General features: G+C 43.4%; 1 protein-coding gene and 1 long non-coding RNA gene across 5 annotated transcripts in view; one reads left to right on the top strand and one right to left on the bottom strand.

Annotated features, from left to right (window-relative positions):
• Positions 1-9,576, bottom strand: part of MECP2 (methyl-CpG binding protein 2) — an 88,359-nt gene extending 78,783 nt beyond the window's left edge. The window contains exon 1 of one of the 4 annotated variants that reach the window (XM_081844540.1): positions 9,478-9,576. Coding sequence is in view for 2 of the 4 variants with exons in the window: in XM_081844539.1 (XP_081700665.1) it covers positions 9,321-9,355 (35 nt within the window). In the remaining 2 variants the exon portion in view is untranslated. Of the gene's footprint in view, positions 1-9,320; positions 9,429-9,477 lie in introns of those variants that run through there. The other 3 variants (XM_081844541.1, XM_081844539.1, XM_081844538.1) reach the window with 3 other exon arrangements.
• Positions 9,391-11,792, top strand: LOC309331976. Its single transcript, XR_014152024.1, has 3 exons — positions 9,391-9,473; positions 9,757-10,055; positions 10,320-11,792. It is a non-coding gene; the product is annotated as an uncharacterized lncRNA (long non-coding RNA).
• Positions 11,793-12,628: the final 836 nt, after the last annotated feature.

The following is a 12,628-nucleotide window of genomic DNA, read 5'->3' as shown; positions in this document are numbered from 1 at the left end:
AGGCCCTGCTTTCACCAAAATACAATACTGGGAGCATGGAGTTTGGTAACTTCCGTTGTGCTCTTTGGAATTCCCTGCTCAAGAGAGATCAACCAGATTTCTTATCAGCTGCATTTTTGTCAGCAGATACGACGTTTTTCTCGGTCACTGATAACACAATTGTGCTTACTTGTAGATATTTATTATTGTTTTAACTCAGGGAGGAGTAACCCTTCAAATGAACAGAGGCAGTTAATACTGCACTGTTTGAAAACTGAGTTTCTTGAACTACCTGTGAAAGACAAATGTATCCAAACATACATTTATGGTAACTCTACAAGATAAAAGGGCAGGGGATACAGTTCACCCATTATTATCATCACAGGGCTGTGTATCTGAAGAAGTGTGCATGCACACGAAAGCTCATACCTAGAACTAACTTAGTTGGTCTTTAAGGTGCTACTGGAAGGATTTTTTTTATTTTGTTCAGAGCAGCACACGTAAACTCCATTTACCTTCCCGCTGGAGCGGTACCTATTTATCTACTTGCACTTTGATGTGCTTTCGAACTGCTAGGTTGACAGGAGCAGGGACCGAGCGACGGGAGCTCACTCCGTCGCAGGGATTTGAACCGCCGACCTTCTGATCGGCAAGTCCTAGGCTCTGTGTTTTAACCCAGAGCGCCACCCACGTCCCTATATGGTAGGCTGGTATTATTCCAACATGTTCTAACATGGAGCTGGGATGGAGAGTATAGTGATTTGCTTAAGGCTACCTAGCAAGTTCATGCCTAAGGCTCACAAAGCAATGTTGGGTGCTTATACACTATCCAGAAACAAGGATTGTCAGTAGGTCATGCTGAAATGCTGACTCAGCTGCCAGAGGTGTTTTTGACAACACTAACATTAGCAACTAAAATAAAAAAAATTCATGCTGGTCAGTAATTGGTAGTCATCTAGTAAAAAGGCAAACTACTACCCTAGAAGAAACATTCTGCTTGCATATTTTGTATTTCAGGCTCTATTCACCTAGTGATATGTACAGGAAACAATTAAAGGTGTGTGTTTACAGAGAAGAACATCATGCCTCACAATAGTTGATTGTGAGTTTAAGGTGCTGGTTTTGACCTTTAAAGTCGTATGCGGTCTAGGACCCACGTACCTACGGGACCGCCTCTCCTGGTATGCCCCGCGGAGGACGTTAAGGTCCACAAATGACAACATTTTGGAGGTCCCAAGTCGCAAGGTGGTTATATTGGTCTCAACTAGCGCCAGGGCCTTTTCAGTACTAGCCCTGTCTTGGTAGAATGCTCTGTTACAAGAGACTTGGGCCCTGCGGGACTTGACATCTTTCCGCAGGGCCTGCAAGACAGAGCTGTTCTGCCTGGCCTTTGGTTTGGACTCAGTCTGACCCTTAAGTTTCCTTCCCCTTTTGGTTTTGATCTATGGGCTATTATTAAAATGAGGCTGCATTTTAAATTGTATTTTAACCTGTATTTTAATTCCACCCCCATTATGTTTTTATTGTCATTTTACTGGTGTTAGCTGCCCTGAGACCGGCTCTGGCCGGGGAGGGCAGGGTATAAATAAAAAAATTATTTTTATTTTTATTAATCATGCCAACTTTGTCATGGAGCAGAGGGGCACAATGCTGGGGGGGATATGAGTATTGTTTGGGGTTACACCCACTAAGGATGAAATCTACAATCTCATGGCCTACGGAAAAAGCTATGAATCTGATCATTAGTGTTTACAGGAAAACGTTTACATTCAATGCCTTCAGGTCTAAATCAAGCACTCAAGTTTGGCCTGAACCGTTTCAACCCCCTGTGGGCATCCTTAAGGGATAAGACCACAACTTTGACTCCATTATTAAAGAGTTACTGTAAGTGAATCTCTATATATTGCCTGCACTCACTCTTTCACTTATTAAACATTTGTCAAAATCTAAATTCCGAAAGATTTGGTTTGATTTCTCAAGTGCTACCATATATGATATGGCAGATAGATCATAGTCTCGGTACATCCAATTGTGCGAGGGAACTGTACAATGGATTTAGCCTCAGTCGCCAAAGTTTAGTGTTATAAGAGCAGGTCACAGTGAATCTCAGGCTTGTGCACATTCCACCCCATCCTCACGTACAACCATGAAGACTGAAGAAGCTTTAGCTTCTGTTTTAGATTACCCACAGCTTGCTATGACATCAAATCGAGGAACGCCTTATGAGGAACGGCTAAGGGAGCTGGGCATGTTTAGCCTGGAGAAGAGGAGGTTAAGGGGTGATATGATAGCCATGTTCAAATATATAAAAGGATGTCACATAAAGGAGGGAGAAAGGTTGTTTTCTGCTGCTCCAGAGAAGCGGACACGGAGCAATGGTTCCAAACTACAAGAAAAAAGATTCCACCTAAACATTAGGAAGAACTTCCTGACAGTAAGAGCCGTTCGACAGTGGAATTTGCTGCCAAGGAGTGTGGTGGAGTCTCCTTCTTTGGAGGTCTTTAAGCAGAGGCTTGACAACCATATGTCAGGAGTGCTCTGATGGTGTTTCCTGCTTGGCAGGGGGTTGGACTCGATGGCCCTTGTGGTCTCTTCCAACTCTATGATTATATGAAATCCAAGAAAAATGCAGTTTTTACTGTGGTTAGAGCAGGGTGGTCTAACATGTGGCCCGCAATGTATTTTTGTGTGGCCCTCAGCAACATATGTCACCCCCCCCCAGCCCTTGTGCTGTCTTCCCAAAGCCATTAAGCAAGGTGCTGGGATTGGGGAAGGAGGTTTGAGGGCTCTGGCAAGGTCCTAGTGTCCTTCAACCTCCTTCCCAAAGCCTAATTAGCACTTTGCCAGCTTTGGGAAGAAGTTGGGAGGGCTCTAGGATGCTGCCAGTGCCTCACTACTCCTTCCCAAAGCCGGCTTCCTCTCTTAGACAGCTTTGGGAGGAAAATGCATGGACTAGGTGTGTGGGTGTCAAATTTTGGCCCCGCTCCCCTTCACATGACAAGGCAGTGTGCATGTCAAAGTACTCTTGCGGTCCACTTGGTATCAAAAGTTGGACCGCCCTGGGTTAGAAGAAATAAGTTAACCTCAAACCATTGTTTACAAAGCTGGCTTGCTTTCACTTATAGTTAAGATTAATAACAATTTAGGGTTCAGGCATAATGCTGAACTGGGCTTAATCTAAAAGAGAAATGGAAGCTTCCAAAATCCCCTCATAGCTATGCCAGAGGACAACAACAGTAGGGGCTCACTGTGATTTGTGCTTGACCATGGTTTAGCATTACATGCAATAATATATGACAACTGGTTTTATTGTAAGACCAAGTACCTTACATTATACCCTTTATTTGCTGAAATAGTTTATATTCTCCTTCAAATATTTAATATTGCTGTGTTACCTTCTGTGTTACTCAACATATTTCTACATAGACACCAATTTAATACACATGTGAAAACAGTGCTCAGTATGTTTTAAATCCACTTGTCTGTACTTGTCTTTGTCACATATTTTAGCCCAGCAACTGAAAAATTACTTTGCATCTTAAATGATGTTCCAGTGGAAAGGTACAACCCTCATACTACAGTCTTCATACTACAATAAGAGAAATGGCTATATTAGCTACAAGAGACTGGACCAATATATTTGACTTAGAAACAAAGGGTGGGGGTGGGGTGAGTTATAAGGAAGTGGGATGAGAAAAATAAACTGGTCACCTAATTCACACTTAGATATAGGAAGACACAATTCCAGATACACTGTTGTTGTAAATTATATAAGCAGCTCTTCATGTAAAAGGCACATATACAGTTTCCCACAACTGCAGCTTCTAAATGAGCAACGTAAGATTCTTGGTCATCTGCAATCACAGCCAGCTCTACTTTGAAATCTGGATCACACCAAGTATGAGGCATTTGTGGATGTGACTGAGGAATTGAAATTGTGAGTCCATAACTGAAGCCATATACTGCCATCATTATGACAACACAACTAGATTTTACACAAATCATTAACAACTCCATGATTAAACCAATAGCCCAGTTTTCCACAAAAATTGATTCTTTGCTAATTTATCTCATGACACAGTATTTAATAGATAGATAGATAGATAGATGATAGATAGATAGATGATAGACAGATAGATATATTAGTCATATTCCATGTCGTAGGGCTGAGACAAAAGGAACTGACATAAATTTGGCATATTCATAACTTTCATTCCAAGAATCTGAACAGAACTGTAACTTATCGTCAGATTACTTAGGCCTCTGGGCAATCAGGATTTTTCCAATCCCAGATTTGATACTATGGAATTAAAGAGTAGTATTTGAAAGTTCTCTGCTATAGAAGTCTCCTCAATCTACAGCAGGCTATCAGTCAACCCAGGGAGCACACACATGACAGCATATGTAGGGTCTGGAAAGCTCAACCTTAAAAATAGAAGACTGGTATAAGACACCCAAGATGACAGGATGACGACAGGACATTACTTAGGACTAACCCTATATGTGTGCAGGGGATATTGTTTTTGTTTATTACTTTGTTATGTATTTTGTATTTTAATATTCTGCCCTATGATCCTCAGATGTAGGGTGGTGTAAAAATGTAATTAATTAATTAATTAATTAAACAATCCTCTTGCTATTTTTCCCTACTTCAAGTAAAGGGGCAAAATGGTTGAAGATCATCCTTCATCCTTCTCCTTATACCTTTTGTGTGCATATGACCTCTGAGTAGATTCAGCATATTTAGGGAAGGGGGAAACACACTGCCTCTACTAACAGACATCCTGGGATCACCAGGAGGGTCCTGCAAGGAGTTATTCCTATAGATGATGGGTGTGTAGTACAGGCAACCTCTGTGGAAAGTTTACAGGCAGAGAAATCCATTCTTCGAATTCTGCTAGCACTGACAAATCAGATGCAAGTGAAGGAGCACCCGCTTCAACAATTTGCCAGTACAATGTTCACTAGGAAGCAGAGTATCACCAAACAGAGCCAAAGGGTGTTCCCCCCCAAAAAAAAAAATCCAAAGGGGGGCACCCTCTTAACAGTGCCACATAGGCCAAACATTTGCTTCACAGCAACATGTCAGATAATGTTTTCAATAATAATATCCAAATTATAGAAAACTCTCTCCAGTTTAACTGGTGTTGATCCTGATGCATTTGCAGGACCAGTTAAAACACATTTATTTGCTCAAGTCTTTGGTGGACATGGGTACACTTGCCCTTGCAGAACCTGTTTGTTGCTGTTGTTTTAAGGTTATATTGTTTTTATCTAAATTTGGTTTTATCATGTAATTATATTTTATATTCTACTACCGCTCTAGAATTATTCTAATGAAGAGTAGGCTAGAAATCCTCAAATAAACAACAAATTTCCAACCAGATAAAGAGCACCAATATTATAAGTGCTTTTTAATAAACAAATACAAACATGAACCAAAGTAGCAACAGTTTGAGACATCACTTAATTGAGAATGGGTGGCACAAAGCAAACAAATAGAAAAGGAAACAAGGGACCTGCTAAGCAGCTGTTAAAGGTATAAGAACTGAAACTGAAATTCTGGGGGGGGGGAGAAAGAAGAGTACCCCCAGTGCCCCACACACCTCTAATTTCTACCAGAGGCATGCTCAGCAGAAAATGAGTCACAAATATTTTGTATTTTATGCACCTTCCTATGACACTGCAAGCGTGCATATTATTAGTGTTCACAACACAGCAATTTCATGATCTTAATCTATCATGTTCCCCAGGGCACTGGTATTTTACTTTGGGAGTAGCTACAACCCTATGGGAGAGCAGAGATTTTCCCACATCAGCACTAACATACCTGTGTAAAATTGAGTTCTTTAGACAAGTTAGATGTGAAACATGCTATTAAGATTCAATACCTGGATAGACAAGGTCTCACACAAAATTTAAATTAACATTTCACAAAAAGCCTACTCTCAAAATACCTCCCCCAAACTTATGACCTCTGCCTCACTTGTGAAAAGTGCCTGAAGTTTTTACCTTTTCAAGTTTCTCTCTGCAAAACTTGGCGAGAAACACAAAACTCCTGATATACCAAATGAATTATATGAACACCCTACTAGAAGCCACACTTTTTGTTTCACACCAAAATCTTCACCATGCAGTAAACAAAGGCTCCAGGACATACATTTGTAGCACTGTACAGAGATTTATGCGAGATAAGGTGGGGCAGATCTTTTAACACAAGGAAGCAGCAAACATTCATAGCCAACTTATGTTTGGAATATATGCACAACATGAAGCAGATGCACTGCAGTGCTTATAAGGTTTTATGAGTAGAAGGATGGAAATGCCACCTAAAACCATAAGGGTGAAGGTGACAAACATGATTGTACCACTCCAATGTCTGACATAAGCACACTAAGTTGTCTTGAGCTAGGAGAGGATGTAATTGGAGAAGCAACTATCAACCAAAACTACAATAGCACTGGGAACCTGGTTTACAAAGAGCAAGCAGTGATATTATGGACTGAGTAGGAAAAGTTGCAAATAAATAGTTTGACAACTAGGATTTTTTTAAAAAATGGTGGCCAATTTAAGCAAGGATAGGATAATACCTGCAAAGCCAATACATAACAGAAGCAGATAATAAGTGTTAAATAACTTATGTGAACAACACAATTTATTTCAAAAGTTATTCAGGATAAAATCATTAGTGATATTTTTCCCCTACTGCCAAAGCACAAGTGGTGAAGGCAAAAAAAAAAAAAAAAAAAGGAAAAAGGATGAAGACCAGTTTTTATCCCTCTCCATATACCTACAGACCGCATATAGTTGTTTTGTGACTGAAATGTTGTGATCACACAAGACAGCTAACATGAGAGGACATCAAATAATTGGTAAAGAATTGGTAATCATTACATCTGAGGATTGACAACATCAAAGTACAAAGAAAATGACAGTTACCATAAATAGAGTGACACCTACTTTCCCCTTCCCGCTCAGAGGCAGAGGACAAGTGGCACAGGCCAGGCCACAAACATGAGCTAACAAGGGCCAAAATAGATGCCCGTGTGTTTTTGAAATACGTGTTTGCCTGTCTGGCTATAAAGCATGAATGGAGGAATTTATTTTTAATACCAAAAAATGTACAAGTGGAATGGGAACAAAATTCAAACCACGCACTGTCCCTACCTCGCTGGGCTTCATTGCTTTAACTTTTTCTCCCAAACAGCAAACTTGCTATATTGGGAATGGGCTAGGAAGGAAAAAATCTTTAAGATAAGTGGCAAGGAAAGGTAAAGCAGGGGAAGAGAGTTAATTCTCATCACCCAAATGCTTTTAGTATTAAAAGTTAACTCCCTCACCCAATTTTCAAAACGGACTGGAAAGTTTGTGTTTAATAAGCACATGCACAGTTGGTTCGACCCTCAACCAATGAACCGCTGCCTCTGCCTCCAATTACTTCCTCCTCTCTCTCTCTGGAAGGTGCAACAGTAAGGGCCAAGTCTGCTGGGCAGCCCAACGGAAAAGTTTATGTGAACAAGAAGATATCCACTTGCCCTTCCTTTCTGGACTACACAGCAGGGAGAACTGGAGCCAACAGGGCTGCCAAAAGTGTGTGGACAACCACATAAGGCAGAAGCAACCACCTCCCAATCATTCTGCTTGCTCACACTCTCTGTTTAAGCAGTATGGTGGGAAGGCTGGATACTGCCAAGTCAGGCAGTGTGAGCTGCTGCCGCTGACCAAACATGAACATGCTCACGCTGTCAGTGGTACTGGATCCAGCACTCAAAAGGACATCATAGATAGGGCAAGTTCTGCATCAGTTATCTTTCTACTGGTGGTGTAGCTGCAAGAAATCAGCCCAGGTAGCCCAACTGTGCAACCCAAAAAAGAGGGAGAGCAAGCAAGTAAGCAGAGTTGGCAGTTGTGCCTTAAAAAACACAATCGTTTCTGGTTGCTCATTCATTCTGGGAAGATGCATTGGGCCCAATTCTCCACACCTACCCTAAAGAGAGAGGAAATAAGTGGGTGGATCAGGGATCGGGAACCTGTGCTCCCCATGTTGCTGGACTACAATTCCTACCATCCCTGATCACTGGCCATACTGACTACGTCATGCCAAATACAATAACACTAATGGACCGAAGAAGCTTCTTACCCTAAGGTTGAGCCTCCCAGAGCAAAAGCAATGATGGTGATAGTCTGAAGGCAATCACTACTCTTGCAAGAAGCAGCTACCACCTCCTCTTGCTTGCATATTCTCTCTCTGAGGGCAGTGAAGACAGACAGCAGCCACTTCTGTACCACCCTGAGTAAGGGTGTAGGGGAGCAGCCACTGCCCTTACTCATCCACCAGCTCTGGGAAAGGAGACCAGGCAAATTGGGCAAGTTGTGGCTGTAAGGAAAGTTCATGTCTGCTTCCAGTTAGTTGTCAGCCATCTAGAAGACCCTACCAAGGTGCTTACTCTTTCTCTTTGAGTGGTGTGGCACAAAGGACAGGGCCCAGTAAGCCAACCCATAGCAAGCCATCAGCCACCAACCCTGTTTCCTTGCCCTGCCTCACTTTCTGAGTGATGCAGTGAGGAGGTTTGAACTTGCTAACCCCAATTCTCACCACCGCTTTGCCCAGTGGAAATGCACAGGTGAGTCAAGCGAGACACACTGGGCACCATGGCACTTGGGATGGAGCCCAATCCTCCTTGCTGCACAACCCAGAAAAAGAAAGTGAAGAAAATGGGCAGAGGCAGCAGCTTACGCTGAGGGAGGCCCAAACCACCAAACCACACACAGCCTACAGGGACACGCACACTCTGCCCACTGCGCTGCCCACTCTCTGTAGGCAACGATGGGTATAAGCAAGCGGAGTGAGAGATGGAGATAGAGGGCCTCAGAAGCAGGCTGCCAGGTGTCCCCATCACCTGAAGTCCCAGGGCGGGCTGGGCAACTTGGCATGGGCAAGGCACCTGCCAAAGCAAGAGGGCCACGGCAGGCAGGGATGCAGGATGAGGGGCCACGGCTGGCAGGTGCCACCAGGGAGCGGGCACAGGTCACCTCTGACCTCAAGCGCGCGCCCCACGCCAGTCCCTCCCCTCCCCTGCCCCCCTCCGGGGGCGCGCCCCGCGCCCTCCTCCTCGCCCCTCCCATTACTGGGCAGAGGGGATCGCTGTGACGCACTCGAGGCCCTGGGCGCGCAGAGGGAAAGGGGAGGAGGAGCGACTGCCAGCCGAGAGAAGCCAGCGGCCGCAGCCCCGCCGCGCCGCCCTCCCCGGCGCTGGCCATGGTCCCGCCCGAGCCCCCTGCGCAAGTGGGGCGATGGTCCAGCCCGGCTCTTCCCCACCCCCTCTCCCCGGGTCACTCACAGTCTCTCCTCATCTCCGCTCGGCGCCGCCGCCATTTTCTTCGCAGCGAAAAACCCGCGGGGGGGGAGGGGGGAAACCGAGCCGGAGAGGAAACCCGGAGAGCCAGACCCCGCCCTCTTCGCTGCAATTGGATGCCGATTCCCATCACTCAGGGTACCTTCACGGAGCTATTGGCCGGTTCTCTTCTACACGGGCGAGGCTGCCCTGTTCCCGGCGGCCGTTAGAATTGGCGGGAAGTGCTGTCAGTAACAACGATAAAAAGTGGGTGGGGGACAGGTGCCCGCGCTGCCTCTGATTGGTTCGTGAATGTTGTCTGCCTAATGATAGGCCCGGTGGTTCGTCATTCACTGACGAAGAGGGCGGTGCAGAGTTGCGGGTAAAAGGCTTTTTGAAATGTAACGGATCTAACGGTTTTTTCCTTTCCCTTTTCTCGAAGTGCCTCAGCGGTCCCTCCCCTTTCTGTGTGGGTACGGAGGATGCTGGCCTTCTCAGGGCAAAGCACCTTCCAAATACTGATAACTGATGCCAAGACCATGCCTGTTACTTGGTCTTGAATGTGCCCATCGCGTTATACCAAGGTCATGTTTCTGCAGCCATTACTCACCCCATGAGGACCACCATGCCCGCTGGAATGTGGGTGCAGCCAGGCTGGCCCACAGTTGCCTCGGACAGCAGAATCCACAGGAGCAGCGGATCCCGAAGTAGAGCTTTGTGGTTCACCTCAGGTGCAATAACGTATCAATCTGGCCATGTGTGCAGCCTGGAACACCAAGGTCTTCTGGCAGGGTTGTACTGATGCTCTCCCTCAGTCACTCACTATGCTGCCACGCTAAGGCCACCTTCCTCCATCCCTCCCCACTAATACGGTCACTCATTTAAAGCCTTTCTATGGTTCCTGAAATGTACAGGTAGTCAAAGATAAGTGCCCAACTATCATGTTGAAATAGCAGCACCAACACATTAAATCTTCCCTCAAAATATTGTACTCTTGTCTTCTAGTAAAATAGCAACACAATCTCAACGTATTTTCTACTCCTTACAACATGAATGCAAGCCAACTGCCATGCCTGATATGTTCCAAGCATCTGAAAGAAAATTATATCATGTAAGCAATTTTTGTTAACAACCAAAACAGTCAAAACAGCCGCTCAGGCCCAAGTACCTTGAGCACAGCCTCTGCAATATCATGATTGCCAGGAACAGCTTCAACACAGAGAAGTATATGGACCTTGCTATGTGCTGTGCTGCAGATGTAGCATGATTTTGCTCACAGATCTCAAGGGGGAAGTAACCATGTTACAATTATAGATGGAGAATGCAGAGAAAATCTATGCATGCCCTCTAAGATTTCAAAGTTGAAAATAACAACCATGTGGTAGCTTAAGTTTTCCTTTGGTAAGATGAAATACAGGTATCCCTCTGGAAGCTGTTGCCAAAGATGAAAATAGGGGTGCATCTGTATTTATAAAACCCTTATTTTTGCATCAAGATTCAGAGGCTGTGCTTGTTGCTTCCTTATATACTAGTATATATTCACTGGTAAAAGTATTGAAACTACTCGTACAGTAAAATTTACTTATTTAATCCTTTGTAGTGATGAACAAATATATTTATAAAATTATGGTTTGAAATAAATGTATTTGTCTTTAAAAATTGATCTGTTTATTATGTGGCATCAAACTTCTGACTGCCGTGGTGAATTAGTAGTAATAGGACATACATTAAAAGTATTACAATCATTACAATGAAATGCACTTGTAAAGTTTAATTTAGACTGCAATCCTAAACTCACATAATTGGAAGTAATTCTCATTGAACCCAATCAGACTTACTTTTCAATAGACATGCATAGGGTTGCAGCTTCAAGCTCTTTGAATTATTGGCAGAGTTGCGGTAGCAGTGTAACTTAGACTTCATACATAACTGCTGTAGCTAAACTTCAACCAAGTATTTTGAGACCAACAACGCAATTTACACTGAACTAAGTTGTAGGGGTATCTTAAAAAATGAGGGAAAGGCAGATCCAATAAAATGCACAACAGTCAGCCAGATGTTGACACCAACCAAAATTATACAACAGATTATTAAGCAATCGCTCTATGAGGATTGTTTACAAGAAGCCACATGGGTTTTCCAAGAATGTCATGTGAGACAAACCTTATCTACTTAATTTTAATTGACAACCTTCTAACTATAATTCTATGATTCAAAACAAAGAAATATCAAAACAGCACCACATAAGTTCATCCCACACAGGAAGAAGGGTAAAGGAAGAATGTGCATGCAAAAGTGAGAATGTGTGAAGGAAGGAATCCTTCAAAATGAAAACCTTATACATGTTGTTTGATCCAAAAATGTATTCACTATCTTACAAAGGGTTAGTCAGCACAAACAAACAAGAAATGCATTTATCCTTATGCCATAATACATTTGATATTACAGTATTTTATATGCCACAAATTTTTGTTCCTTTTGCAGGAAAAGGAGGGGAAAGAAAACTCAGTGGCAGGGATGGTGAAGGGCTTGCATAATGCTGCCAGCAGTAGGCAATCTGGCCAGGTTGATAGAAGCGTCCCATGGTGGACAGCTCCTTGCCTGAGCCTCACTTCAGCGAAGCATGCAGTCATGACCAGGACTTGAAGAGGAAAACAAGAGTAAGCTCCCATCCCCGTGACTTGCCATGTGTATTAACTATAGTTGCCTCTGCCCCTAGTGCCTTTCAGGCAGAAGTGGAATAAAAACAATAAAATAAGTTTTAATTGCTCCCTTTGCAGCTTCTGCCAAGTAGTTAGAATGTGGCACCAGCTTCTATACAGCCATAAATCCCAGTACTTTTATGAGACAATTTGCCAGGGATTCACACACAAAAAATGGGAATGTCCCAGGTGAATCAAGACTGTGCTGACCTTTAAGTCTATATATAAAAGCAGTTCTACACACTCGGTCTCTTTTCTGTCCCCTTCAGTGAGACTAAAGGGTAAAGCTTTTCACATGCTCCGTGGTAAGACTTCAGAATCTAGTTGTAGCAGCCACTTAAACTCACATAGTGGTTCACAGTAGGGTTGCCACTTCTAGTTATCAGAGGGGTGTATATTATTATTTTTAAAACAGATGAATAACAAGCACCAGATTTGTTACTTCTGTTCCTAGTGTTTCCAACTCGGTACTTCAACAGTTTGCCACCAAGCCTGCCCACTCCTTACCTAATGGCCTTGCAACTAAGTGTTATCAACATTTCTTTTTTACAAGGCTTTTGAACCCTTAACAAAACAAGAGACAAAACAAAAATCCAGCAGGTGAGTTTCTTC

This window comes from Podarcis erhardii (assembly GCF_964252035.2).
Source record: "Podarcis erhardii genome assembly, chromosome: 17".
Taxonomy (NCBI): Eukaryota; Metazoa; Chordata; class Lepidosauria; order Squamata; family Lacertidae; genus Podarcis; species Podarcis erhardii.
Note: the sequence above shows the minus strand (reverse complement) of the source record. Positions and strands in the feature narration are given on the sequence as shown.